This window comes from Sprattus sprattus, assembly GCF_963457725.1.
Source record: "Sprattus sprattus genome assembly, chromosome: 12".
In the NCBI taxonomy this organism is placed as follows: domain Eukaryota; kingdom Metazoa; phylum Chordata; class Actinopteri; order Clupeiformes; family Clupeidae; genus Sprattus; species Sprattus sprattus.
This window is the reverse complement of record NC_137910.1, coordinates 2,905,063-2,932,562: the sequence shown is the minus strand read 5'-3', so window position 1 is coordinate 2,932,562 and position 27,500 is coordinate 2,905,063. Positions and strand designations below refer to the sequence as shown.

Sequence of the window (27,500 nt, the reverse complement as noted above, 5' to 3'; positions counted from 1 at the left end):
GACTGCCATTCATTTAAGGTCCAATGATTCCCATTGTTACCCAAATAATGCTATATGAGAGAGGGCCTGAATTGGTACCAAGTGTCAGATAAGCAAATTTTCATAATTATGCATTTTCCAACACATGTTTCCCATCTCGTTCTCTGTCCTCTTTACAGAACACAGAGTATAGAGGGGAGTATTGGGCTGATCATCCCACCATCAAGGCCTTCTGGGAAGTGTTTCATGAGCTCTCTTTGGAGAAAAAGAAGCTATTTCTGTGTAAGAGTCACCTCCTTCAAATTGCCATTTGCCTCATAAAAATAGGCTACATGTGAATTTTCAGTAATTGTGTGCGTGTGTGTGTGTGTGCTTGTGCGTGTGCGTGTGCGTGTGTGCGCGTGTGTGTGTGTGTGTGTCTGTGTGTGTGTGTGTGTGCGCGTGTGCGTGTGTGTGTGTGCTTGCGTGCGTGTGTGTGTGTGTGTGTGTGTGTGTGTGTGTGTGTGTGTGTAGTGTTCCTCACAGGAAGTGACCGTATCCCCATCCTGGGCATGCGGAGCCTGAAGCTGGTGATCCAGCCCACAGGTGGAGGTGAGCAGTACCTGCCCGTGGCCCACACCTGCTTCAACCTGTTGGACCTGCCCAAGTACCCGAGCGCAGAGACGCTGCGCAGCAAACTGCTGGAGGCCATCGAGCACAACCAGGGCTTCAACCTGGCCTGACAGGCCCACGCGGGAGCCCTCGCTCCCAGCCCGAGAACACAGGGCGCAGGCATACCCAGGGTGGAGCTCTCTCTCGCTCCTCCCTTTTACCTCATGCAGTTTGGAGCCCTAATCGGACGGAAGGGATGGAGGAAAAAACGAAATCTGGACGAAATCTCTGTCCACTCTGGTTTGTTTCGTTTGTTAAGGAGAGATCAATTTGTTCGATACAGTTAGTCTGGAACACTAGGTCAAGACTACAGCCCTGTTCCATGGACACATGTAAGAGAACATAGCCTTACCACACGGCTTCATATGAAAGGAATATGGACCCGCATCAAAGTTCCGTAAGAATCTCCAGTATAATAGGTTCTTCTTTTTTAATAATTTTGTTTGATTTGAGTTAATAACTAGCATTTGGGGGTTGGCACAAATGAATAGATTGAAGGCACACTGATTGCCATCTTTTCAAACTGATGGTTATTTTTTTGTTGTTGTTAAGAAGCCAAAGCATCCGCAAAAGTAGCTAAGCATCCTTCTTCTTCTTCTTCTTAAGCCGTTCATTTTGGTCTCATTTTATCAGCCCAACACCAGTCATCTCATTTTGGAGGTCCTTGATAAAGCCTCCCTGTTCCAGTCTTAACTCACAACCCAACATGTCGACCAAGAGAAGAACAGGAGGAAGTCTCCAGAATGTTGTGGTGTTGGATTCTTAAGTCAGTTAACCCCAATTAAATATGCCATGACCTCTGACCTTGCCATGACCTCTGACCTCTGGTCAAATCGTTCAGTGCATGATGCACATGCCGGCTTCGCTTTTACGAATCCTGTGTTTTTACTTTGAAAGAGAGAATTGCATTACATTACTGCTGAATGAGTGAAACCCATTGTTGGAGCCACATGTCAGTGGGAAGATATGTGCGATTCTTAAAGGCTGGGTTTTTACACTTGGCTGTGAGCTGAGTGTTAGGTACTTGTACTCACTACAAATCAACAGGTTTGCAGCCATGAGGAGTGTGCTGATATTGCAGGTTGTTGGAGTGGTATGCAATGCAAAAATGCTGAAAGCGATCATTTTAGCCTCATGGGAAATAAAGTTTGCTGGCCTTCTTCATAAACAGCTATTCCATGTTTTATTTGTTTGTTTTTTTGTGATTGGTCTAAGTCTTGGATGTTTATGATTGTAATATGTGTAGTTGGTATGTGAGGGACCAAGGTAGGACATCAGTTCTGTCACTAGACAACTCAATGGGGAGATAAACTCTTAAAACCTTGTCCTGCATTACCTTTACTGCAGCAGATCTTTTGTTCTTCTGGCTGGGAACCGCTGGGGCTTCTCAATGACTGCACTTTGCTTATTTGTTATATTCATTTTATTTACTGTAAATACAGAGGCAGATATAGCTGTCTTTGTAAGATCACAAATGTTTTAATACACAGAGGCCTAACGACATAAATGACCATAAAGTCCCTGTGTAGCAAAGAAGTACGCTGTACGTGCACATTCTTTTACAATGGACACCGTCAGAGTAGGGAGTGTCCCTGGGGCTAGTGTGGTCCAGGATGTACACTGCAAAAAATGCTTTTCTAACCTAGTGTCTAACCTTGTTTTAAGCAAAATCCTGCTTAAATATGTAATTATTTGTCTTAAATCTAGAGGGGCATTTTTTGCAGTGCAGTAGTCGGAGCTCGCACACCTGCTAATGAGGCAGCTCATGGGGGATCATCTTATAGTGGGAGCCGCAGGAGGGACAGCGCTGAGGGGTCCCCTTGTGGAGCCAGAACCACACGATGGCCGTGTTGTCCTCCTCACCTTCAATTGTCCAGAGAAAAACAAGAAAAAACAATCAACGACACGATTGACATACCTGTTGCATGCTGGTGGACTTTTGTGAGAGGATTTCAGATTTTTTAAAATGATTGTGATTTTTGCTCATGTTATCACAATAGCACCTGATGGTTAAAAAAGGGCATAGGGTGGTTGACGTGTCTTGGTAACTAACACATGAAATGGCACATTCACACAATTCACGTGACACATTTTTTTTTTAGAGGTTTAAAGCGTAAATCTTATTAAAGATCCAAGATGAATTACAGCGCTGCTCTATAATCGTTGGCTTGTATGGTCAAAGTATTCTAGGTGTTTACAGGTCACTGTGTTAAAGGCGGAGGGACATCACGTACAGAGACAGCCGACCATACGCTTCTCTCCTACGCCGGGGACTATGTGAGGGTCCTCTTTAGTTCCCGCATACTGTTTTGGTTTCAGGATGCTGTAAGGGTCCTAAGAAAACAAGCAAATAAAATGAGTCGTTTGTAAATGATAAAGGCATACGACAAGATTGTGGAAAAAATTGGCCAATCTGTTCAACGTAGCCTACCTTCCCCTTCTTCAGCCCCTGCAAAATTTTCCTCTCCAGACCAGCCGCCTGCTCATCATCTGTTGGTATTCCTGAGAAAGACGGGCAAGAAACAGTCACTTCAGACGCACAAACAGTACTACCAGGCGTTATCTCACCTTCACGCCGAACTTCTTGAGGCTAGTAAGTTCATCTGTATAACTATTCAAGGGCTGATTGAAAATTGGCACGACAATATTTTGCTCTGATGAACATGTGTTGATATCCCATTTTGCGACAAGATTTTTAGATAACGGTCAGTTAACTTAACAATAAGAGCATATCAATATATCATCATATATCAATATATATATCATATTGTCATATTGCTTAAATAGCCATGCCAATTAAATGGAGGGGCAGAACAACGTTTTTCTTACTAGACGACTATGAGTAAAGCTATCCAAACTGCAGGTACAAGTCATTGACGAGCGTTCTATCAGACACAGAATGATGTCCATGTATCCATATCCTCACAGTTTGAACTAATGCGAATGCAAACAAGTCGCATAGATGATCTTATAACGACCTCACATGACTATAAAATAACGACCTCACATGACTATAACATACAAATACATTAGATGTGCACAACATCTGAGAAGTAAAATGTGGTTTATATTTCGATATTTCTCAGCTAAACTATGAGTCAAAGCGCACGTCCACAACCAGCGTCACTCTACAGAAAGCTGTTCTCCATGTTCAAGAAATATTGGCACAACTTCTTGGAGCACTTGCCAAAAGAGGTGGGACAATCAAAGGGCCTTCCACGAGGATATAGCCTACTCGAAATGACCTTGATTATTCCCAAAGTTTTTAAACACAATATGCTTTATCTGAATAACACGTTAACTAGTTATACAAACTATTAAAAGCCAAAATTATCCGTTAAGTAGGCTGCTCTTACGTTGTATAGTACGGACATAATTAAACTCCGTATGCGTAATGTTATCCACGTATAAATATTACGCACTTAGCACAACATTTGGTTACAAGCGAATGATTCCCAGGTTTACATTTCTTGTGCTATGGAGTATAAACAGGTCATAATGGATTCCTTGGCTAATAATTAATATTTGACAACTTGAAATATAATTTGAATCTACACCGACTCAAATCTACATAGCTTACCCTGAATGGCCAGCGCCCTTTGTGGCAGTCTCATCGGAACATTAAGTCTGACCGATTGTATAGTTTTGCAAGTTCGGAGGAGAATTCGGCAAGCCATTTTAGCGACAACTGTACTTTCACTTCCAACCGTATGACCTGAGACAGCCCGCTGTACTGAAATGACCTGGTGTCTCGCCTGCGCAGCGAACGACTGACGTACAGCTGACCACTCATAGCGCAGTGGTGGTGCATATAGACCAATAGACTGGAAGAACAAGGACTACGTCTTGCGAACAGGTGTGCATGTCATTGTTGCTATAAAAATACGGTTATCTATAAAATAATAAACTAAATTAAATAATGTTTAAGATTTAAGGTATGTTAATATGTACTGTAAACGTCCGATGAATTAGGCTCCAAACCCTCTTGGACATATCCAAACAATGTCTACGCCTATTATAGTTAGTTTTTCAACACATACAAAACACTTATGTAACGCAATCCAATGAAGTAGAAAACTGGATTTATTTTGTGACAGTTTTAACATTTCAACAATTACAAAAGAGAGACAGCATACTGTCTGGAGAGTAAACTGATGTTATTAAAATTAATGTTATTAAATGACTGTGTGATTATTTGGAATACTTTTCGATCTGTAAGGGAGGTTAACTAGCAGCAGTAAAAAATATAGTGTTATATTCCCTCTTCTACCATAGTCAGTGCCACATTTATGTTAGCAAGAACTTCTCATCTTATTCCTGTTATTCAATATACTGTACATACTTCCTCTCCAAGTCACTTCACCCTTACACTCTCAGTAAGGTGACTACAAATCTGGTACCTTTTCCAAAAGTATAACTTTAACCAGATACGTTATGTAGTATTTTTTATTTATTTATTAATAACTCCACGGAACGTTCTTCACAAATGGCAGAGAGGAGAGAGCTCACACTGATCGCCAAGGCTCAAGGCCACACAGCACACATATAAGTCACCTGGAATGTAACAGCAAATACTCTAGTAATCTGCTACAACTACTAAAAACATGACCACGTTTAATAGAATATACACATAATAAATATGCTATTATAATTATATTTCATAATTCCTGAATTTCTGTAAGAGATCCGAAGGAGCGTCAGCTGACCAGCGGAATCTCTGATGCCAGAAGTCACCTGAGTGAAGAAAAAAAAACAGACACAAAACTACACCTTAAATATTATGTATTATGTGAAGTGATTGTGAGTAAACCACTAATTTAAGTATGCCTATCATATAACTCTACCTAATCAAAATACCATAACATATACGTTAACATGTCATAGATGTGTCATTACTCACAATAACACATTTCTGACACAGACGAGACGAGATATTTGTAAGACAGAACATGAGGGGAAGAGTTTCTCACTAGAGGACAGATGAGCTTCTGAGGACCGGTCATCAGTCTGCTCCTGTTTAGAGAAGGAGGCCTTCTCCTCAGGTGCTCTTTGTGCTCTTGGTGCTGATGGTGCTGATGGTGCTGATGGTGCTGATGATTCCTTCGAGTCCTCCAACATGGGCTCTTTCTTCGCCCTCACAGCCCAGTGCATTGACTGAAAACACGATGTACAGCATACCTCATCAAACAACAAATTACCATAATTCTATGGCCATGGATACAATATCCTGGGAGAATATATGGTATACTGATAGCCTAATGTGTATCTGTATTATACTGTAAGTTACTATGGATCAAAGCATCACAATGAATAAATGTACATGCAATGCAAAGGCATATGCCTTCTAGATGGTACCGTATGTATCTAAGGGTTACACATCACATGCAGTTCTATGCATTAGACACATCATAAACCACTGGTTTCGGTTCCTGCTTCTAGATCAACCTAGAATCTTTCTGGGGTATGTTACAATAGCCAAGGGCACAAGCTCTTTATGGTATCACACTGACAGGAGCCTTCCTGATGTACATACAGTTTTTACAGAGTGGCTGAAGGCTTGCCAGTCTCTGAAAGGCACTGTGAGCTGGCTCCTCTGCCAGAGGTCATAGTTCTTTCTGCTTTCCTCATTGGTCAAAACCTCTTTGGCTTCCTGTAACTTCTGAAATTCTTCCACTGCAAGAGAATAGAGAAAAAAAAGACAGATTGAACCAAATGGATACCAAGGTTATTTCCAAAACAGAAGATACATGTATGTACCTTTTAAATGTGCCTTTGAATGCAGTCTAAATGTGGTCTCAAACGGTTCTCTAAATAGAACCAGGTACTTTTATGGCTTGAGTCTGATTGGGATTTCCTTAATGCTGTAGATTGAGGAAGATGGTTATATCTTAAATGTATGTAGAGCCTTGGATGATGACATAGCTAGCTCTTGTGAAGGTGTTGACAAAATCAAAGTCTGTATCTATATTCAGCAAGCATCTAATAAGACTTAAGTAAAACGATGCACAAATATGCCAAAAATGTACCTGCTTTGGGGTTTTCCGGATGCTTGTCAGGATGACAAGCCAATGCTTTTATTTTGAATTCATTCAGTATCTGCTCTGTCTTAAGAATAAAAACAAAAAGGAAACAGCCTGTTGATTTTTTTTTTTTACAAGACAACTGTCACCCCTCACATCTGTTCATGTTTAAAAGGGCCCATTATTTCGGCAGTGCCACAACACTCTGTTGACTCCTTCTTGAAGAAAATAACTGTTATTTCAAGACATCGCTACAACTAAGCATTGTATTTAATTCAAGCATGAGTCATGTAATTGTTCTATTAGGCCTTCTTTTGTTATGACCACGCAAGATCCAACACATAATTAGCCTGCAGCGAACCCACTCTGTAGTCTATTCAACAGGTCCGCCTACCTTTGAGTCTCATGTCTAGTAGCCTTGCCTATGAGTCATCATGTATCCAGCTTGACAGTAATATATACCGTGATGGATTGATGACGCAAAGCACAGCCACTAAACCATCCATCATTTTTTTTTTTTTTAAATCTGTCATGAAACCAGGAATGGCACGACGTAGAATTGTTTGTCCAGATGTGCTATATTTGGTTCCACAACTTTTCCACTTTTGTCCATTTCCACAACAAGTCCATTCAATGTCTGGAGATGCTGTAATTTGTTCTTAAACCAGTAGGCAACTAGAAATGCATAGTACAAATATCGAGAAGCATGTCTGAGCAATGAAAAGAATATAGCCTAGCCTAAATGTTTCACAAAAGTAGCCTACTCCACCGCAACAAAATAATCTTACCGATGACAACTCATCGCACCCGAGCAGCCCATAATAATCCTCCAAATCTTCCGATTTGCAGTTCAAAATTGACTCCATATGAGCCGAGAAAGCCTTTACGTTTCCAACACTGTGGATGTGGTTACCTATACCTCTCCGATGTGATGTGACAGATTGTAGCTCACCACTGTTTCAACGTAGTCATACGTTGTATGCGCATGCGTATTCTTTTCAGTCGTCTGTCAACTCAGCTCGCCTCAACTCTGTGAGTCCCATAGGTGAGTCCTGATGACACGTTATCAAGTCAAATAATGCCTCAAAAAAAGTTTAAACTTAGGGGGAAAAACACATTTGAGACGCAAACTGCAAGAAATATTATGCACTGACTTCACAATCCTTTTAAAATCTAACCAGAACCAAGGCAGGGCTCAATATCAAAATCCTCTATTATTTTGGGGTAGAGAAAGTAATCATAATCATGTGCTATATAGCCTACTGTTAAATCAAAAAACAGGAATTAGATATGGTCTATAACAAATAGTTGTCATTGTTTCATTATATTGTTTTTATTGATGGTGCGAGGTACAGTCCCCCACAATCCCACAATGCCTTAGTGTTCATTCAAGCGTCATCGGAAGTGTGTCCTACTCCCTTTTCGCCGTGCTGGGCTAACGCGGGCGTCTGAGATTTACATTACAGAAATTTCGATCAAGCCGCTCACCATGTCTTTACCAGCCACCACCCCGGCCGTCCCCGCCGCTGCCGCCGCAGTCCCCGCCACCACAACTACCACCAGCAAAGATGAAGAAGAAGACGTACGTACCACAGCTTTTTATTTAGTAAAATTCACGTCACATGTGGCGTATCTTGTCCATGATGGCGCAGCTAGCTAGCGTAGTTAGCTAACTGAAGGCCAGCCGGCAGATGCTGCTGGTCAGTTAGTTGTATGTCAGCATCGCTGGCCGTTGCTAGCTAGTTCGTCATCCTCTAAGAATGGTTTACTTTAAGATAACGTATGTCGGATTGCAGTAGCATATTGTAATTGGGTATACTCGTCTGTTTATTGTTATATGCTTCAGTGCTAGGCTAAGTTAAAGGTAAACACAGATCATATAATGTTAAGCTAAGTTTAGCTATGTTAGTGAGTGGTATCCTTCCACTGTAGGTTGGTATGTGCCGAGTAACGTTACAGGACCTTTAAAATGTATGGACTTATGATCTAAATAGTTGTAGATTGCAAGTTGCATTGAGTTGCTTCAGTTAATTAAATATGTTAAAGCTATCGAAATGTTATTGTCTATTGGGGCAGTATATTTGGGGACGCACAAAGGCTCCACGTTTGTTGTAAACTGCATTGACACAATTTGAACGGAAGTTTGGTCTGCGAACAAAGTATTCAGTACTTGTCTAATTGGATATCTTTGTCTCTGCAGTATGACCCGTACTCATATACCAGCAATGACTACGATCTTCACACTGGTAAGTTGTGCTATGCCCTGTTCCTCCTCTTTTCACCTTAGCAGGTTAATACTTCCATCTGCTCACTTTGCGTCTCTCTCTCTCTCTCTCTCTCTCTCCTCTCTCTCTCTCCTCTCTCTCTCTCTCTCTCTCTCTCTCTCCCTTAGGTGACCCCAAAGCTGACCTGGCATACGAGCGCCAGTATGAGCATCAGCAGACCTATCATGTCATCCCCGAGGTGATCAAGAACTTCCTGCAGTACTTCCACAAGACCACTTCAGACCTCGTGGACCTGAAGGTGTATGAGCTGCAGGCAAACCGTGTGTCCAGTGAGAGCATCGAGCAGAAGATCTATGAGATCCAGGACGTTTATGAAAACAGGTGCGTGCGTGCGTGTGTGTGCGTGCGTGTGTGTGTGTGTGTGTGTGTGTGTGTGTGTGTGTGTGTGTGTGTGTGTGTGTGTGTGTGTGTGTGTGTGTGTGGGGACTCATCCACACTCACAGAAACACCTCAGATAAGCCAACCAAGAGATTGATTTGGTTATATAAAGATTCTGGTCATTTTGTCCATGAATGTGTAAATCATTTGTGTGTGTAGCTTTTTGTAAAAAAAAAAAAAAAAAAGGACTACTGATGTCATAGTAGCTATTGATAGAATGAGGAGTGTTTTAGGTTTGCAGTGAGGGGGAGTCATAGTGGTATGCTGTTGTTAATATTGAATCCTTAATGTTATTTCATCTCTCATTCTTGTCCAGCTGGAACAAGCTTACCGACAGATTCTTCAAGACGTCTCCCTGGCCTGAGGCTGAAGCCATCGCCTCCCTGGTGGGCAACGGTAAGAGTGTTGGGTCCCTCTCTCTCTCCCTCTCTCTCTCTTTCCCCCCCTCTCTCTCCCCTTCTCTCTCTCTCTCCCTCCCTCTCTCTCCCCCCCCCCTCTCTCTCTCTCTCCCTCTCTCTCTCCCTCTCTCTCTCTCTCTTGTGAATGGTATGGTGGCTCGGTTTGATCTTGATTGTCATTAATGAGTTGTAAGCATTAAAGCATGAGATGGTTTGGTAAATGCTCTCTGTTCTTCTCACACAGATGCCGTGTTCTTGATTCTTTATAAGGAGTTGTACTACAGACACATCTACGCTAAAGTCAGCGTAAGTCTCGGAAATATTCTGTTTCTGTCTACCTATTATAAATGTGCTGTCATAACACTGGATGTCCGTCCCTGTATTACAGAATGGTATTTATCACTACACTTGCAATAGACATTTGATTTTGCAGAGGTCTATTCTGCCCTACAAAGCAAAAAGGCAGTAACTGCACAGAGCACTAAACTGAGAAAAATGACCTTAAAGTTATCTTGTTGTCCAGCCCAAGTAGTTGTAGGTAGATTATTGGACATGAGGCAGTATTGTTACACCATATAACCTTATTCTTTTCAGATATTAGTCATTTTATTTTTTTGGTATTTTACCCCCTTACAGTAATGGCGTTTACTGCTTTTTTGCTTTGCTTTACTAGCAGTTTTTGTAGTTACTGTACAAACACCCAACAATTTTCTCCAAAACGACATACATTTGAGATGAGATGTTTTGTTACATGACAAAGAATGTTTTGAATGTTACGAAAAACACAATAACTAATTTTCGCCAAAAAAATGCAGTTACTGCCTTTTTGCTTTGTAGGGCAGTATTATGTTCAAGGTTTTGTGTGGATGTAGAGTAATGTAGTGCAATGGGGTTGTCTAACGGGCCTCATTTTTCCTCTTATTTTCATAGGGCGGTCCAACACTAGAACAGAGATTTGAATCATACTACAACTATTGCAACCTATTCAACTACATTCTCAGTAAGTATTGCAACCTATTCAACTACATTCTCAGTAAGTATTGTTCCATGATTTCAAGGATTCAAGGAGTTTAATTGTCATTGTAGTACACAATGAAAAACATAATTTCATGATGGCGTATTAAAGCATTTCTTTATTTGATTTAGTGAACAATATCCAGACTGGAATTACTTGCTGACTGTATGTCACGTATAATTCAAAGTAAACACTTGTGAAAAGCTGTATAGCTGAAAAAGCTACGCCTTAATGAAGCAGGAAAAAACAGGTTCTCCTTTGTTGTATTTAATAGTACTGAATAATGCTGCCAGGGAACAATACACTGATCAAATCTTCAGCATGTTAGCATGGTGTTATATTGTTTATGTTTAATGTGAGCGAGTCCCCCGGTTGAAGAACTCCTCATGATACCTGTGTGTGGTTTCTCCACAGATGCTGATGGCCCTGCACCTCTGGAGCTTCCCAACCAGTGGCTTTGGGACATCATTGATGAGTTCATCTACCAGGTAAAGCCAGAAGAACCTCACTGTGTGTCCTCTCATTTCATCCAATCAGTACTGCAATGGGTGTATTGAAACTGAAAACATACATACCCATTTGTAATGAGTTTACGGTTTAACCCGGATCTCTTTGTGCTTTCATATCTATAGTTCCAGTCCTTCAGCCAGTACCGCTGTAAGACGGCCAAGAAGTCCGAGGAGGAGATTGAGTTCCTTCGCAACAACCCAAAGATCTGGAACGTGCACAGCGTGCTGAACGTGCTCCACTCTCTGGTGGACAAGAGCAACATCAACCGCCAGCTGGAGGTCTACACCAGCGGGGGTAAGAGGAGAGATCACACACAGACACACAGACACACAGACACACAGACACACAGACACACAGACACACAGACACACAGACACACAGACACACAGACACACAGACACACAGACACACAGACACACAGACACACAGACACACAGACACACAGACAAGGGTAAGAGGAGAGAGATGAAGGGCAGATGGAGGAGAGGGTGGAGAGAGAGCGGAGTGGAGGGGTTAGAGGAGAGAGAGGAGGTGAGGGTGGAGAGAGAGCGGAGTGGAGGGGTTAGAGGAGAGAGAGGAGGTGAGGGTGGAGAGAGAGGAGAGGAGAGGAAGGGGTTAGAGGAGAGAGAGGAGGTGAGGGTGGAGAGAGAGGAGTGGAGGGGGTAAGAGGAGAGGTATGAGGGGCAGATGGAGGAGAGAGAGGAGGTGAGGGTGGAGAGAGAGGAGAGGAGGGGGTAAGAGGAGAGAGATGAGGGGCAGATGGAGGAGAGAGATGAGGTGAGGGTGGAGAGAGAGGAGAGGAGAGAGATGAGGGGCAGATGCTCATTAGTGTTATTTGTGAAATGTGTACACATCCTATGTACACCTGCTCTTTGGTGGCTGGATTTGGGTCCTCAGTATCTATTAAAACATCTGGATGGGAAAAGGTCTTACTTATTTACACAGGTTGTCATAAGTTATGTTTTAGGAAGGTGATCTATAAGCCATGGATTTTAAGCCTTTTTATTTGTGAAATGTTTTTATTATTTGTGAAATGTTTTTATTATTTGTTGAACGTTTTTATTATTCGTTGAATGTTTTTTTTGTTATTTGTATTTTTTTTGTTTGTAGAAAATCCCTCCTGTATTCTATTCCAGAAGCAAAGGCTGTAGTTAGTATTGTAGGCTGCTGTCATACTCCTCTCTGATTCCTTCCTGTGTCCTGCTGTGCGTTGTCTGCAGGAGACCCAGAGAGTGTGGCTGGAGAGTATGGCCGCCACTCGCTCTATAAGATGCTGGGCTACTTCAGCCTGGTGGGGCTGCTGCGTCTGCACTCGCTGCTGGGCGACTACTACCAGGCCATCAAGGTGCTGGAGAACATCGAGCTCAACAAGAAGGTATGGTGAAGTACCTCACACTTGGGATGTGTGTGTGTGTGTGTGTAAGTGAGAGAGTGTGTGTGTGCGTGTGTGTGTTTGTGAGAGAGTGTGTGAGTGTGAGCGGTGTAGGTGGAAGGGTTGTACATATTTCCGGTTCATTGTGCACTCTACACATAATCAAGAACATGGATACGCTTTGTGTTTAATGTGAGCCCTAATGGAGGACTGCTATCAAAGAATATTCATGCTGAAAAGTGACCGTTTTCCCCATTATTGGGTGTCTACTTCTAGTATTTTAATTGCATTGTTATTTATGAGTAAGTCTTAGGGCGACGTAGAATAAATAAATATCATATTGTGATCATTTTAGGAATATGGGTGACGAATGCAATGTTTCAATGTACGTGGAAAGTCTTAGGCCATACATTTACTCCTGCAGTCTTGTAGATGTACCCTCAATTCATTCCTCCTCTGTTTGACCTAACGTGTCCTCTCTCTCTCTCTCTGTCTCTCTCTCTCTCTCTGTCTCTCTCTCTCTCTCCCTCTCTCTCTCTCTGTCTCCTCTCTGTCTCTCTCTCTCTCTCTCTCTGTCTCTCTCTGTCTCTCTCTCTCTCTCTCTCTCTCTCTCTCTCTCCCCCTCCCTCTCTCTCTCTCTCTCTCTCTCTCTCTCTCTCTCTCTCTCTCCTCTCTCTCCTCTCTCTCTCTCTCTCACCCCTCTCCCTCTCTCTCTCACCTCTCTCTCTCCCTCTCCCTCTCTCTCTCCCTCTCTCTCTCTCTCTCTCTCTCTTCTCTCTCCTCTCTCTCTCTCTCACCCCTCTCCCTCTCTCTCTCACCTCTCTCTCTCTCTCTCTCTCTCTCTCTCTTCCTCTCCCTCTCCCTCTCCCTCTCCCTCTCTCACCTCTCTCTCTCTCTCTCTCTTCCTCTCCCTCTCTCTCTCTCTCTCTCTCTCTCCCTCTCTCTCTCACCTCTCTCTCTCTCTCTCTCTCTTCCTCTCCCTCTCCCTCTCCCTCTCTCTCTCTCTCTCTCTCTCTCTCTCTCTCTCTCTCTCTCTCTCCTGCCTCCTCAGAGCATGTACTCACGTGTTCCTGAGTGCCAGATCACCACCTATTACTATGTGGGCTTCGCCTACCTGATGATGCGGCGTTACCAGGACGCCATCCGTGTGTTTGCCAACATCCTGCTCTACATCCAGCGCACGCGTAACATGTTCCAGAGGTCCACCTACAAATACGAGATGGTCAGTCGCCAGCGCCCCTGGCTCTAACATCTGTACAGTGGTTCTTTTTTTTTTTTTTTTTTTTTTTTTTTTTGTAACTTAGATTTTATTGAGTTTTTCTGTGACAGACAATGGCATTGAACAACCATACAATTACAAGGTTAAGTGTCGGCATGACAACATTCATTTTGTACAACTTATTATTGTGACATGTGCTACAGCATTCATATTATTTTGTTGTTTTAAAAGATCTTCCACTCTTTAAATGACTCGTTTTTATTGAAACATCCATGTCTGAATATGGATGCTTGTTTGGTCTTGTAAGATTTCTGCAGTCGTCTGTTGAAGACATAGGACTAGACAACCAATTTATGTTTCAATGTCCAGTCTCAGACTAGGCATAAGTGTTTTACTTCAAGAGCTGGTGGTTTAGGTCCTGTTATGCCCGTCCTGATTGCGCTCTCCTCCCCTCCACATTATCCTCTCCTCTCCTCTCCTCCACAGATCAACAAACAGAACGAGCAGATGCACGGCCTGCTGGCCATCGCCCTGACCATGTACCCTATGAGGATCGACGAGAGCATACACACACAGCTGCGCGAGAAGTACGGCGACAAGATGCTCCGCATGCAGAAAGGGTGAGTAAAGGCCACACACACACACACACACACACACACACACACACACACACACACACACACACACACACACTCACAATCTCATACTCTATTTGTGCTAAATGCTGAAGGGATTAGGGCAAGGACACACACACACACACACACACACATACACACACACACACATTTCACATGCTGTTTTCAAAACTGATTCGTCATTACTGAAGTGTTAGTATTTTCACCCCCACTCTTGTCTGATCAGTTTTAAATGTTATGTTGTGGACTTGTGTATATAATGCATGTTTGGTTTGTGCCCCCCTCCCCCCTCAGAGATCTGGCTGTGTTTGAGGAGCTCTTCAGCTTCGCCTGCCCCAAGTTCCTGTCCCCGGTGGTGCCCAACTATGACAACGTGCACCCCAACTACCACAAGGAGCCCTTCCAGCAGCAGCTCAAGGTCTTCGCAGAGGAGGTGCAGCAGCAGGCCCAGCTCTCCACCATCCGCAGGTATGGCCCTTTTGTGTGTGTGTGTGTGTGTGTGTGCGTGGCCAGGTTGTGTTTGTGTGTGTGTGTGTGGCCAGGTTGTGTGTCTGCGCACACGTGTGTGGTCAGGTTGTGTCTCTGTGTGTGTGCGTGTGTGCACACGTGTGTGTGTCTAGGTTGTGTGTACATTTGGTAACGAGATGCACTGCAGCCTCCACTCTTTACACAATTCCACATTAACGTGTGCTCCTGTATCTGCATTAGTGAGACTCGTGTTTATGTCCATTTAAACCCTCCTACCCTCCCTCCTTCTCTCTCTAGTACCTCCCTCCTTCTCTCTCTATGTCCATTTAAACCCTCCCTCCTTCTCTCTCTAGTACCTCCCTCCTTCTCTCTCTATGTCCATTTAAACCCTCCCTCCTTCTCTCTCTAGTTTCCTGAAGCTGTACACCACCATGCCCGTGGCCAAGCTGGCCGGGTTCCTGGACATGTCGGAGCAGGAGTTCCGCATCCAGCTGCTGGTCTTCAAACACAAGATGAAGAACCTGGTGTGGACCAGCGGCATCTCCGCGCTGGACGGAGAGTTCCAGTCCGCCTCCGAGGTCGACTTCTACATCGACGGGGTGAGTCTCGACTCTCAGATGGCCACAGAGACTTTATGGTCCTCTCACAGGGTGGATACTTTTTAGATCTATTCTGTGTGCTTGTCCTTCACTATACGTTATTTGCATTCTCTATAATTTTCTGAATTTCTCATATCATGTTGGATTCTCTTGCAGTGATTGTAACTGTTGACCAAACCATAGCATTTTAATGGATTTACTGGATTTTCAAAAATGTTATTCATGACCGTTCCCTTTTACTCCTGGACTATTTTATATGCATATTTATATTATCTATTTTATTTATTTATTTATTTATTTTTATCCAATGTATTAACTCTCATTGTACCCTTGGCACCATTGAAAATGAGGATTTAATTCCTCAATGTGTCTTCCGAGGCCTAAATAAATAAATCAAATCTGTTTGGTGTGTTGCCATGGGTGGGTTAATATGACCACAGAAATGTCTTAGTGCGCTTTAGAGAACTCTCCATGTCAAGGCTGGTAAAAGTGCACACGTATTGTTTTCTCTCAACTCCATGAGACCTAATGCATAGAGCTTATGCCACAATTAAAAAAGGAACCTATAAGCTCAATTGACTTTTATTAGTTCAATGCATGGTCAGCTGTAATTTAAGTAATATTTGAAACTTTATTTTTTCTCCCACCAGGATATGATTCACATCGCAGACACCAAGGTGGCTCGTCGCTATGGAGACTTCTTCATCCGACAGATCCACAAGTTCGAGGAGGTAAGCGACAGCAGTCCAGTAGTCCTCATCATTGTGACGGGTTGTTGACTTCTCTTTAGCTGTATGTGATTGCATCTTTTTCTCAGAGGGGCTGTGTACTACTTGACATTATTGACATCAAACGTTTAGAGTTTAGAGTCTAGATATCATTGATAAGGGCATCATTTAGTGACTTAATATTGCTAGCTGATCAGAACGCCTGGATGATGTGGAGCTTGATAGTACAGTAAAGAGCCAGCGACTAGAACGTCTAGAATGCTGCTGTAGCCACCACTGTCATAAGAGCTACACACACACACACACACACAGCACAGACTGCATAAAGAAATCTGTCTTTGTTTCTCTCTCCACTGTCATATGAGCTACACACACACACACACACACACACACAGCACAGACTGCATAAAGAAATCTGTCTTTGTTTCTCTCTCCACTGTCATATGAGCTACACACACACACACACACACACACACACACACACACACACACACACACACACATCACAGACTGCATATGAACTCTGTCCTTACACACAGACACACACACACACACACACACACACACACACACACACACACACACACACACACACAGACTTAATAATGATCTCCGTCCTTGTTTCCCCGCTCCAAGCTGAACCGGACCCTGAAGAAGATGCCCATGACCGGCACCACCACGAGCAGCACCGCCGCCACTCGCTCATGAGTGTGTGTGTGTGTGTGAGTGTGCCACCCGCTCATGAGTGTGAACCAGGCAGTCAAAGATGGATCTCACTCTTCACACACGTCTGACCAACCAACCAACCAGAGCCCTTCTTTCTGAACACCATTGTCAGACTTCCTCAGTTTCGCGGTAGTGTGTTCAGATTATGTGACGCTTTTTTTCTTTTTACGCAGAAAATGGAAATAAATTTTGAAGTGGTGAAATGTTTCCGATGTCTGTTTTTTTCACGCTAAACCCTTGTACTCTGTTGCTTGTGCTTTTATTGGTTGGGCAACAGGAGGTGGAGCTGTTGTTCCATCAAGACAAGCTGATCATGTGATCTGTGCATCAGATTCCAATGACACCCAGCCACGGTCCCATTACATTTGACAATACTTTAGAGCCTATTCAGCAAATCGGGAAAGTATAGATGACCACAATTATTTTAGTCGTCTTATGAGCATTTTTTGACTAGATGGGAACAGACTGGATTTCTGAGGCGTTTCCTTGGCGACTTAAGAACCAAAATTGGTATAGGTGCCTCTTCATCAGGGCCAATTCACCCCAGTACTTTAGTTACTGTTATTGATGCAGACTGACTTTTACATTGTGCAAAATAATTATGCACATGATTCAAACACTGAAAATACTTTCTTTTGATATATATAACCTGTCTCTCGTTGTCTATTTTTAAAGATGAGGTCATTTTACATTTATAATCTGTGTGTCCGTAAATACCACAGTACGACTACCACTGCTCATTTCCATATTGATAACAAGAAAGGTTAATGTATAATAGGAAAATAAGATATGTGTGAATGTTGTTACCAATTATTGATACTGGGTGTCCAGGTAAACATAGCTTTCTGACATGCGCTCAATGGGGCGGATGTACTAACCACCAGTTTTGCTCAATTGTGCCATATTAACAGTAACCTTTTATTTAGTTCGTGTTTTTTTTCTTCTCATCCACTTCCCTTTGTGTAGCTGCTACACCACTGAGTTTGTTTGGTATACCGCCCCAGTAGGTAGTATTTCAGTGGGTGGAGAATTAGGGCCTCGTAATATCTCGTAATGTCTGGAACACAACACACCCTTTACACAACACACCTTGCCTAATTACACAGCCATTGCTCAAATTCTCAATTTCAAAATATGTTTCATGAACTCTTCCACTTTGAATGAACTGAGGTCTATGAGGTGTAACTGAATAACATTACTCAGATTCTCTCTTTAACCCTCTGAACTAGCTCATACTTAGATTCCCTCTGTGTTAAACTAGCTATAACTCACATTCACTCTTTGCTTAACTAGCCATAACTCACATTAACACTGTGTTAAACTAGCTAATACTCAGACTAGCAATAGGCTAGTGCAAGGGCGTAACCACGCATTCTTAGGGGTGTGGGGTCGTGTCTCCCCCAATATTGAAAAAAAACAACCTCTCCCCCCCAATATACAGCAGAAAGTATGTCAAATATATGTTCTCTTTTTATGAACCCTGCCAATGGATCGGTCTTTTGTCATGTCTTACTTGTTTTCAAGTTATTTCCGTTTTTTAAGAAAAACATAAGTGTGTGTGAATCCCATATCCTTATTGTTCTGGATTGGCATGGATACCTAACACTTTTTTCGTCAGTCAGTTGAGCGCAAAGAAAGTAGGGTAGAGTAATGGAGGATTTGAGGTTACCTAAAAAGCAGAGAAAACTGCACCAGTAGCCAAGCATACCCGTTTTTTTTCAGACAGTTAGTAACTTGATACCGAGCTAAATGTGTTCATATTCATGAGTTCGTATTCACACACTAACAAGAAGAGTTCAGCGCATGTAATTGGTAGGTGTGTTTAAGGTCAGTACCTTAACAGTAAGAAACTCACCAAAACAAAGTGGCAGTGGCGTAACTATAGGGAGTGCAGCTGCACTAGGGCCCGTGGGGAAAGGGGGCCCGTCCTCGATCTCATCGCAGAAGTGAGACAATTGTTTTAATATTGAAGAACTAACAGGGCCCCCCGCTATTGCTGAGACATCGAAATATACGTATGATCCAGTCCCATCAATTCGCAAACATTTCTAAATTATGGTGACAGTTATTCATAATTAAGAGCTATAACTTGCCCAATAAACATTTTAACAATAGTCAGTCTTGACAACAGCAAATAATACATTTAGCCTCATTTGCCTTTTGCTAATACCCACACATGTTGCGATTGTTTCCCATCCTGTGTTGTGTTATTGCGTGTAGAGTAAGCGATAAGTAGGCTACCCCATGCCCTTCAAAAGTGGCTGCAGGAAGAGACACGAACTCAAAGAGCAGAATGAAAGGGTGGCAAAACTGCCAAAATTATCTTCATTTGGATTTGTGGCGAGGAGTGTTCAGGAGAACGCTACGTCTGACCCCCAGCCCAAAAGCAATTAGGCCATACCTGCCAACATTTGAGTTGCAAAATCCGGGAGATTTCGGCGACGGCGGCGGGAGGGGCAGGGCCGGGGGGCAAATGTTGGTTTTATGGGATGGTGTGCATAAGTGTATATAGACAACTTATTTATTATACTATATGATGTAGTCTTCAGTATATAAATAAATACACAATAACTGTATTTATTAACAAAAAACATTTTTGTATTTATAATTATGCAAACATCTTATTAGTAGGATTACTACAATGTACTTAATTCTTATAAACATCTTCGCTCAGTTAGGTGACTTTAAAAGCAATGGCCTGCGCAGAAAGATCAACTGCGCAATAGAATCTAGGTTTGCCAGATTGACAAATTGGTTGAAAATGGTAGGCTATAGTGTATTTATTGTGTAAAGGTTGACGGATCCCCATTCAAATTGAATGATAGCAAGCTCAGACACCACGCAAATCCTCTCAGACGTATTTTTCAGTTACAAAAATGGGTTTTTTTTACATTGTACAGTGTCTATTTCTCGGTAACTTTATGAAAATATAAGTAAAACAAACTACTTTTGGGTACAAATTCGACCATCACCGAGTTTGGTCCGCCAGCTTTTTTTTTTTTTTTTTTAGCTTTTTGAGACGTGACCATAAACGTGATCTGATTGGCTAGAGCCTGTGTTGTCTTTGCATTAAAGGCAATTTGATTGGCTGACGCTTGCTTTGCCTCTCATGCTTGCGTTTCATACATGATCTGGCAACTTTAGAACATTGACACACATTTTGATTTGATTATTAATAAAATACATTTGTAACTCGTGAAATACGGGAGATTACCGGGAGATAGGACAAAACGGGAGGGCGGCGGGAGATGGATCAGAAAACGGGAGAAACCCGGGAAAAACGGGAGAGTTGGCAGCTCAGAATTAGGCCCACCAGGGTAGGCTAATCACATAACTAGTGCTGTCAGTTTAACGCGTTATTAACGCAAACCCATTTTAACGCCGTTAATATTTTTACCGCGCAATTTTTTAGATTAACGTTCTTTTTGCCCTCCCAAACTGTGTAGTAGGCTAAAGTTACGTTTGCGTGAATGGTGAGTGCGATACGGCGAAATGGATGATAAAAACTTCTGAGTAGAAAGTTTACCTTTAGAAGTTGTGTTGTGCAAAAGAAGCGAGCTTCACTGTTGTCTGAAAATGTCAACAGGCAGCTGCCTGAAAGCACAGAAGTAGTTGGCTTACCTTTTATTGGTTACCTAACTGTTATGGTTCATTGTTTAAGCCATGGTTTAACTGCACTATAGGCTGAGTCCTTGTTTATCTGAAATGTGCACTTTATAATTTTATTTTGTGTTTGGTAATGTTGTTTTTCAATAAAATAAAATATTGCATAAAGCAAGCCAATCCACCTTCCATGTTGATAAGAGCATTAAAATAAAATAAAAATGATGACATTTAGAATGTGCGATTAATTCATTTGCGATTAATCGCGATTAATTTTGAGTTAACTTTGACAAAAATGCGATTAATCGAGATTAAATGTTTTAATCGTTTGACAGCACTACACATAATGTTTACTCTCTGGTATAGCCTAAGTAAACATAGAGATTCACATCACATCTTCTTCCCCTCTTCTTACCTCCGGCTCATAGTCTCCTCCCCCTGTCTCATAGTCTCTCTGGACTGGCATGGCCTCCATGCTCTTGTAGTTTTGGTTGTCATGGTGATTATGTTACCGCTTGTTACAATGTTGCTGTTTTTTCTTTTCATTTGAAATCCATATAATACCCAAAAAACAGAATCAACATTAGGATCCTATGTGTCTCGTCAGTGGGTTTTCCTAACGTGTGTGTGTGTGTGTGTGTGTGTGTGTGTGTGTGTGTGTGTGTGTGTGTGTGTGTGTGTGTGTGTGTGTGTGTGTGTGTGTGTGTGTGTGTGTGTGTGTGTGTGTGTGTGTGTGTGTGTGTGTGTGTGTGTGTGTGTGTGTTTGTTAGTACATGGCATGATTGACATATTAGGCTTTGGTGCCCCACTATGTTATGGGTGGACTGGATCTTGGTGGTGCAGTGGTAAGTATGCAGTTTGTGATGTTCATGGTAAGAGGTTCAAGTCCCACTGTGGTGACGTGGATCATCCATCTGACCTGTCCAATCAGAGGCCTGTGGGCAAGCACACCGGTGTATGTGTAACACAAACACTCACTCACAGATGAAGCTCACTGAGGAAGCCCTCGGTGAGAAAAAGCATTACAAATCTAGCCACTGATCCCCTCAGCCCCTGATTGAATTTTGTGGGAAGCTGATGTCAGGACATAGGCGTCATTTGGGACAGACAGGAGATAGACACAGACAGGACAGGAGATAGACACAGACAGGACAGGAGATAGACACAGACAGGACAGGAGATAAACACGCAGACAGGAGGTACATATGTGTCCAGCGTGCAGCTTTGGAGTGGAGCGCTGGTGGCGCAGTGGTAGTGTCCACACTCCACACCACCAAGGTCGCCGGATCAAACCTCAACACAGGAGAGAAGGTGGAGAGGACCTGGTGGACTCAGAGGCCCTGAAGCAGGTAGGATGGATTGCAAAGAGAAATACATGGGGGGCCTTACTTGGCCCCCCGAAACAATCTAGTAGAAAAGCAGAGGCTTATAGACTTTTTTTTTTCAGTGGGCCAACTTTACTCTGCAATCGAGTAAGTTGACTCTGAAACTGAAAAAAGTCTATAACCCTCTGCTTTTCTACTAGATTGTTTCGGGGGGCCAAGTAAGCCCTCCCATGTATTTCTCTTTGCATTCCATCCTGACATCCCACCTGCATCTCCACCTTCTCTCCTGTGCTGAGGTTTGAACCGACGACCTTAGTGGTGTGGAGTGTGGACACTACCACTGCGCCACCAGCGCTCCACTCCAAAGCTGGACGCTGGACACATATGTCCTGTCTGTGTCATCTTTTTCTGTTCAGGTTCAAACTGAAAGCTTCCTCAGTGAGCTTTACCTGTGAGAGTTTGTGTCTGCCTAAGGCAGTGTTTTTTTTTTGTAAGTTTCAGGTTTGTGTTACAATAATGGAGTTAGCCTTGAATGAATGTTGGTGCCATAGTGGAGGGGTTCGCCTTGTGTTTACCAGGAGGGGGCTTTGAACCCTCAGAGACAACAGTCCCACGGATCTCAAGGCCTTAGTCTTAACCCCACATCCATCCTGGTATATACTTTTGATGTACATGCCAAGCTGATCTTGAACATGTTTTAGATTGGTGAACGGTCATATAAAGATGCTGTATTGAACGTGAACTGGGTCTGAAGATGTAAATGTGACACGTAATATCTTCCCACCTAGACTGGGGTTTGAAAACATGCTGACATTTGTTCATTGGGTTTTAAGACCAACGCCTTATCCCCACATCCATGATATCTACTGCTACTGGTTTTGGTACGATCTGGGATTGAAAGTGAACTGAAGACAGGAAACTTCCATCACATCTACTTTGAACCCACGTGGACAACTGTCTTTCATCTTTCAGACAGGTCACAAAGCTAGTGATAGGCCTTTATTATTGTGCTTCAAGTTAATTAAGGGATGTAGATGTTATAAACAGCAATCTTCTTTTACCAGGAGTGGGGTTCGAACCCATAAGGACAATCGTCCATTGGATCTTAAGTCCAACGCCTTAATCACTCGGCCATCCTGGTACTGAAAGCACACGGTGATTAACCATTTATTTTTTTACCTGAAGAGGTTAAACGTTTGGACATGGAATCTGTGCAGGTTTCTACCTATGAGGGCCCTAGACTCTAGTCTCCGCTGTGGGATGCTGCTGTGGTCTCTCCTCCTGATCTATCGACACACACACACACACACACACACACACACACACACACACACACACACACACACACACACACACACACACACACACACACACACACACACACACACACACACACACACACACACACTGGGGCCACCCATTTCATGACGTAGCTTTCTGATTAAGTGAGAGACAGTGTTACTAATCTGGGCAAATGTCTGTCTGAGGCAACAGATGGGAGCTCTTTTATTCTCTTCTTCTATGGTACAGTCCAGATGGGAGCTCTTGCACTCTCTTCTTCTATGGTACAGTCCAGATGGGAGCTCTTGTACTCTCTTCTTCTATGGTACAGTCCAGATGTGAGCTCTTGCACTCTCTTCTTTTATGGTACCGTAATCACTCTGTACCAACCGGTCGCCTCTATGTCAGCATCGGCCCTGGATGATTTTAAACAGTAGATGACGTGTGATGTATGTTCAACCCATAAAATGATTATTTCTATGAAAACGGTCATTTTGTCAATGAGAAAACCAGCATTGATGTGTTTCATCACAGTAGTCATGTGTTTTTGGCTGAAATAATACCCTGAAATAAGTGTGCAGTAGCTATCTTGATTAATGATTCACGAGTCTTTTTCAGCCACCTCATATGTCAGACATGAACGTTCTCTGTGTCCTTGTTGTACTGTCACTACTGTGCTTTGTTGTGTGTCGTACTACGTAGCCACATTTGATATGCGAGGTGACTGCAGACTTGTGCAATTGTGCCAGAGACATAATGCGTCTGCTAGTCTGAGTGTGCTCCCCATGCAAGGTTTAATATCCTGTCGCTGCGATGCAATTGTAAAAGGAATGCTGTGGTCAGTGTGACGTTTCAGTTGGCCACCTTCCCAGCAAGCTCGGGGCCTGAGGCAGGGATAACCGTTGCATAATTAGTTTATTATCACAGATCGCCCCAACAACATTTTCCAATGATGAGCCCCCACCCCCCCAAGCTGGTGACAACAAACGTTCAATGACAAAAACGTAAGACTTACAAAAAACAGGAATATAAAAATATGACTTAAAAACACAACAGACCTGGCAATCCAACCCATCCAAGGTACAGAGAGAGAAACATATTACACTAAAGAGAACAGAAGAAGAAAACGCACTGACTGATGACATCCAGTTTCACTCAACTCATTTTGGTAAGTCAGCTTTTTTTCTTCAAAAATATCATATTTTGTATTTTTTTTATTTGTCTCTCTTTTCACTGTATTAAAATTTCAAAATAAAAATAAAAGTCAATGTCCTTTTTTTTCTCATCTGACATGGCAGTGTAAAGTCAGTCATTGGGTGGAGATTTCATCTGTCCACGGTGCAGAGACAGAAGCTTTTTTTAAATAATCTTTTCTTTTTTTTTCAGACTCACATCTACGTAGCTGCTGACTCCCAACCAGATGGACTTGCACAAGATCAAGGCCGGATCCACGTCAAGAGTCACTCAAAGAGGGCAAAGTGGCTCCTATGACGTACAATCTCACCACATACACACAATCCCACCACTCTTTTTTATTACCCTTCTTTTGATTAAAACCACCCTGCCTCTGTGAGACTCCACTGGGGTACACCAGATTCAGAACACACAGGCCGCCGGCATCATGGTTCTGATTCTATGAGAACCATACGGCCTGAGAGAGAGTTCAGATTCTTTCGCTCCGATGCAACGAGAGTCCAGAATGATGTTGTGTCAAACAGTGGGTGGTCTGTCTGTAAGATGTCCTCAGTAGGTCCATGCCTCAAGGAAGGTTCTGGAAGGAGAGTTCATGACATGTCTCGGTCTTCACATGGTCCTTTTTTTGTGCTTAAGGTGTATCTTTAAAATCAGTTATAAGCCTCCAGAAAGCTCCCAGACAAGAGGGAGACTTGAGTCCTTTTTTGGGTTGTGGAGGCTGTTTTTTTTTTTTTATACTTTTGTTGTCCAGGAAGATCCTTTTTTCTGCTTCCCTGATGGGAACCTCCACAGTTGAGCTTCCTGCTTTAACTCATTATCCACTTGGATCACAGAGTTTTCCTGTTGTCTCTTTTTACCCCCCATTTCACATACAAAAACCCCTACAGTTCACCTTGTATTTTTGAATCTTCAACAATGGCCGTTCGCTGGTCCGAGAGAGCTCTATTTTTAAAGTGACAGTTGGCCCCTTCCTGTGCTTGTGTTGTGTGAAGTCTGAGATGGAGCCCCCACAATTCCAGAGAAAACCCTCTTCTCGCTCCGAGAACACTACGTTCCCTCATGCCTGATCAAAAACAGGAGGTCATTCCTGCCACCACAGGTTACAATTCAATCACAAAAATGTATTTGAGATCTTTTGACCTGCTGTTATCAATACTGTCATCTCTTTCGAGTGAAAGCAAAGTTGCCCTTACATGTCAGTGTTTTTCCCACCTCCAATTGAAATTTGGCTTGGTTTTTTTCCCTCCCAGACAACACATCACACACTAACACCCACCACGTCCTCTAGTCCCCCACCCCTGTTCTTCCCATTGAACCCCAGCCCTGAGCCCCTAATGTCTCCAGGGGAGGGGGGCAGCAGGTGGAACTGGGGGGGGGTGGCTGGAGGGTGGAGGACCGCACAGGGCGTGGGGCTCTACTCCTCTCAGACCAGCGAGGCCTCGGCTAGTCATAACTCCGTCACCTCCAGCGGGCTCTCCAGGCCCTGGCTGCCCTTGTGCCGGTGCATGGGCGTGGACTTGGCCGACTCGGTGCGCGCGTTGCGCTCGGCGTACAGCCCGTTGTCCCCGTTGAGCGCCTCCAGCGAGCGCGCCATCACCGCCCGCTGGTCGTCCTCGGGCAGGCTGTTGAGGTCGGAGGTCAGGAGGGTGCCCGTGCTGCCGTGGACCATGTGCACGCCCTCGGGGCCCCGCAGCTCCACCGGGTGCCTGTGCTTGAAGCGCAGGGTGCCGCCGCCGCCACGCCCGAGACCCAGCCGCTCGTCATCGTCCTCGTCAAGGTCACTCTGGATCAGCTGAGAGGAGACACATGGAAACGGTAGAAAAAGAATAAGAGTTAGTTAGTTAGTTTCTAATATGTAGGCACTCTGAGATTCCTGTGAATGAAAAGTGCGTTAAAAATAAAATGAATCATTATTATTATTATTATTATTATTATTAATAATAAGAGATAACAAAAGAGATAGAAAATGACAGGAGAGAGGACAACAAAACAAGAGAAAGAATATTAACATGTATGCACAAGGAATATACAATGGAATCTTCAGGAGAAGAGAGAGCCCCTAAAGATAAAAAGAGAAATGAACAGTAGGCAGGGTGAGCTTTCAGAAGTAGAATAAAAGCTAAGGCAAGGTCTGGGTAGTCTTCAACTGAGTGGTCTGAGGACAGAAACACAGAAGTTTTCAACACCGAGAAACTTTGAAGAGGTGAAAAGAGTGCAGTCAGTTAGAGGGACAGATCAGCAGCCAACCCTGGAGAAGGAGCACTAGAGAGAGACTCAGCACTGGAGAAGGAGCACTAGAGAGAGACACAGCACTGGAGAAGGAGCACTAGAGAGAGACACAGCACTGGTGTGTCTGCTGATTAGACAGTAGCAGTGGGGAAACCAGCGGGAGGGGAGAGGACAGAGAGAAGACAGCGTAGCACAGCGTAGCACAGCGTCTCATCTCCCACCTCGGTGAAGGACGACCGGTCGCCATGGCTGGTTGACTTGGTTACCAGTCGTGCAGCAAACAGCTTTTTCAGCCTCAGGTAGTCGTCCAGGACCACATTGAGGAGGGAGCCCTGATAGAACAGCATCGTTCATCCATTAGGACTGACATGATCTTCACCAGGTGAGAATGTAAATACTCAGACACACCCCACCCACTCCGCTGGGCATGATAGCAGTTGTTTACAAATATCATTTCAAATGTGTATTTACATTTTTTTTCAGGTTCATGTTGTCAGGTCACAAATAAAAGTGTAATTAAATACATTAGCATGCTACACATGTTTTCAAAGATGATAAATGCTGAATATACTTTAATACATTTGTACCCATCAAATTCCAACCTCTCTTTAAATCGACATTTACAGAATCCCCCGTGAGTCCCCATGGTGGTGTGCTTCCTGTGGGGAGGGCAAGGCTCAGCGGAGTTGTGTCCACTGACACATGTGTAGCCTGCTGGCTTCTTCTTGTGTGTGTGTGTGTGTGTGTGTGTGTGTGTGTGTGTGTGTGTGTGTGTGTGTGTGTGTGTGTCCACTGACACGTGTGTAGCCTGCTGGCTTCTTCTTATCACCAGTAGGTCACAAATCGAGTCAGGAGGCACACCAGGGACCACGCTAACCTCCTTGG

At 43.3% G+C, this 27,500-nt stretch overlaps 5 protein-coding genes across 6 annotated transcripts in view; 2 read left to right on the top strand and 3 right to left on the bottom strand.

Moving 5' to 3' along the window:
• The window catches only part of herc4 (HECT and RLD domain containing E3 ubiquitin protein ligase 4), an 18,769-nt gene extending 16,958 nt beyond the window's left edge, over positions 1-1,811 (top strand). For both annotated transcript variants that reach the window (XM_080848784.1, XM_080848783.1), the window contains exons 23-24: positions 159-261; positions 493-1,811. In XM_080848784.1, coding sequence (XP_080704910.1) covers positions 159-261; positions 493-701 — 312 coding nt within the window. In that variant the 3' untranslated portion in view covers positions 702-1,811. The remainder of the gene's footprint in view (positions 1-158; positions 262-492) is intronic.
• A 219-nt stretch (positions 1,812-2,030) lies between these two features.
• On the bottom strand, positions 2,031-4,402 carry cox5b2 (cytochrome c oxidase subunit 5B2). Its single transcript, XM_080848684.1, has 4 exons — positions 4,211-4,402; positions 3,062-3,132; positions 2,865-2,964; positions 2,031-2,493 (listed from the first exon to the last, which is right to left on the bottom strand). The coding sequence occupies exons 1-4, from the start codon at positions 4,305-4,307 to the stop codon at positions 2,381-2,383; spliced, it is 381 nt and encodes a 126-aa protein (XP_080704810.1). The 5' UTR covers positions 4,308-4,402; the 3' UTR covers positions 2,031-2,380.
• Positions 4,403-5,208: 806 nt separating this feature from the next.
• dnajc12 (DnaJ (Hsp40) homolog, subfamily C, member 12) lies at positions 5,209-7,570 on the bottom strand. The gene is made up of 5 exons (XM_080849033.1): positions 7,439-7,570; positions 6,657-6,735; positions 6,164-6,303; positions 5,601-5,784; positions 5,209-5,364 (listed from the first exon to the last, which is right to left on the bottom strand). The coding sequence occupies exons 1-5, from the start codon at positions 7,514-7,516 to the stop codon at positions 5,282-5,284; spliced, it is 564 nt and encodes a 187-aa protein (XP_080705159.1). The 5' UTR covers positions 7,517-7,570; the 3' UTR covers positions 5,209-5,281.
• A 483-nt stretch (positions 7,571-8,053) lies between these two features.
• eif3s6ip (eukaryotic translation initiation factor 3, subunit 6 interacting protein) lies at positions 8,054-17,190 on the top strand. The gene is made up of 15 exons (XM_080849506.1): positions 8,054-8,232; positions 8,851-8,896; positions 9,043-9,256; positions 9,630-9,709; positions 9,956-10,017; positions 10,642-10,711; positions 11,141-11,214; positions 11,359-11,530; positions 12,457-12,611; positions 13,660-13,830; positions 14,314-14,447; positions 14,757-14,930; positions 15,340-15,529; positions 16,180-16,260; positions 16,894-17,190. Exons 1-15 carry the CDS (start codon positions 8,140-8,142, stop codon positions 16,963-16,965), a joined length of 1,788 nt encoding a protein of 595 aa, XP_080705632.1. The 5' UTR covers positions 8,054-8,139; the 3' UTR covers positions 16,966-17,190.
• Positions 17,191-25,833: 8,643 nt separating this feature from the next.
• Positions 25,834-27,500, bottom strand: part of cdh23 (cadherin-related 23) — a gene marked incomplete at both ends in the record, with an annotated part of 283,012 nt that continues 281,345 nt past the window's right edge. Inside the window, 2 exon segments of the mRNA XM_080848547.1 lie at positions 25,834-26,178; positions 26,837-26,947. Coding sequence (XP_080704673.1) covers positions 25,834-26,178; positions 26,837-26,947 — 456 coding nt within the window.

Excerpts from the sequence above, each read along its gene's own strand:
- cox5b2 (XM_080848684.1), bottom strand. The coding sequence starts at position 4,307 with ATGGCTTGCCGAATTCTCCTCCGAACTTGCAAAACTATACAATCGGTC. Across the intron at positions 3,133-4,210 it reads AAGGGCGCTGGCCATTCAGG|GAATACCAACAGATGATGAG; the intron begins GTAAGCTATGTA and ends CGTCTTTCTCAG. Across the intron at positions 2,494-2,864 it reads GCGTATGGTCGGCTGTCTCT|GTGAGGAGGACAACACGGCC; the intron begins GTACGTGATGTC and ends GGACAATTGAAG.
- dnajc12 (XM_080849033.1), bottom strand. The coding sequence starts at position 7,516 with ATGGAGTCAATTTTGAACTGCAAATCGGAAGATTTGGAGGATTATTAT. Across the intron at positions 6,736-7,438 it reads GGTGCGATGAGTTGTCATCG|ACAGAGCAGATACTGAATGA; the intron begins GTAAGATTATTT and ends TTTATTCTTAAG. Across the intron at positions 5,365-5,600 it reads AGAAGCTCATCTGTCCTCTA|GTGACTTCTGGCATCAGAGA; the intron begins GTGAGAAACTCT and ends TTCTTCACTCAG.
- eif3s6ip (XM_080849506.1), top strand. The coding sequence starts at position 8,140 with ATGTCTTTACCAGCCACCACCCCGGCCGTCCCCGCCGCTGCCGCCGCA. Across the intron at positions 8,897-9,042 it reads TGACTACGATCTTCACACTG|GTGACCCCAAAGCTGACCTG; the intron begins GTAAGTTGTGCT and ends TCTCTCCCTTAG. Across the intron at positions 16,261-16,893 it reads AGATCCACAAGTTCGAGGAG|CTGAACCGGACCCTGAAGAA; the intron begins GTAAGCGACAGC and ends CCCCGCTCCAAG.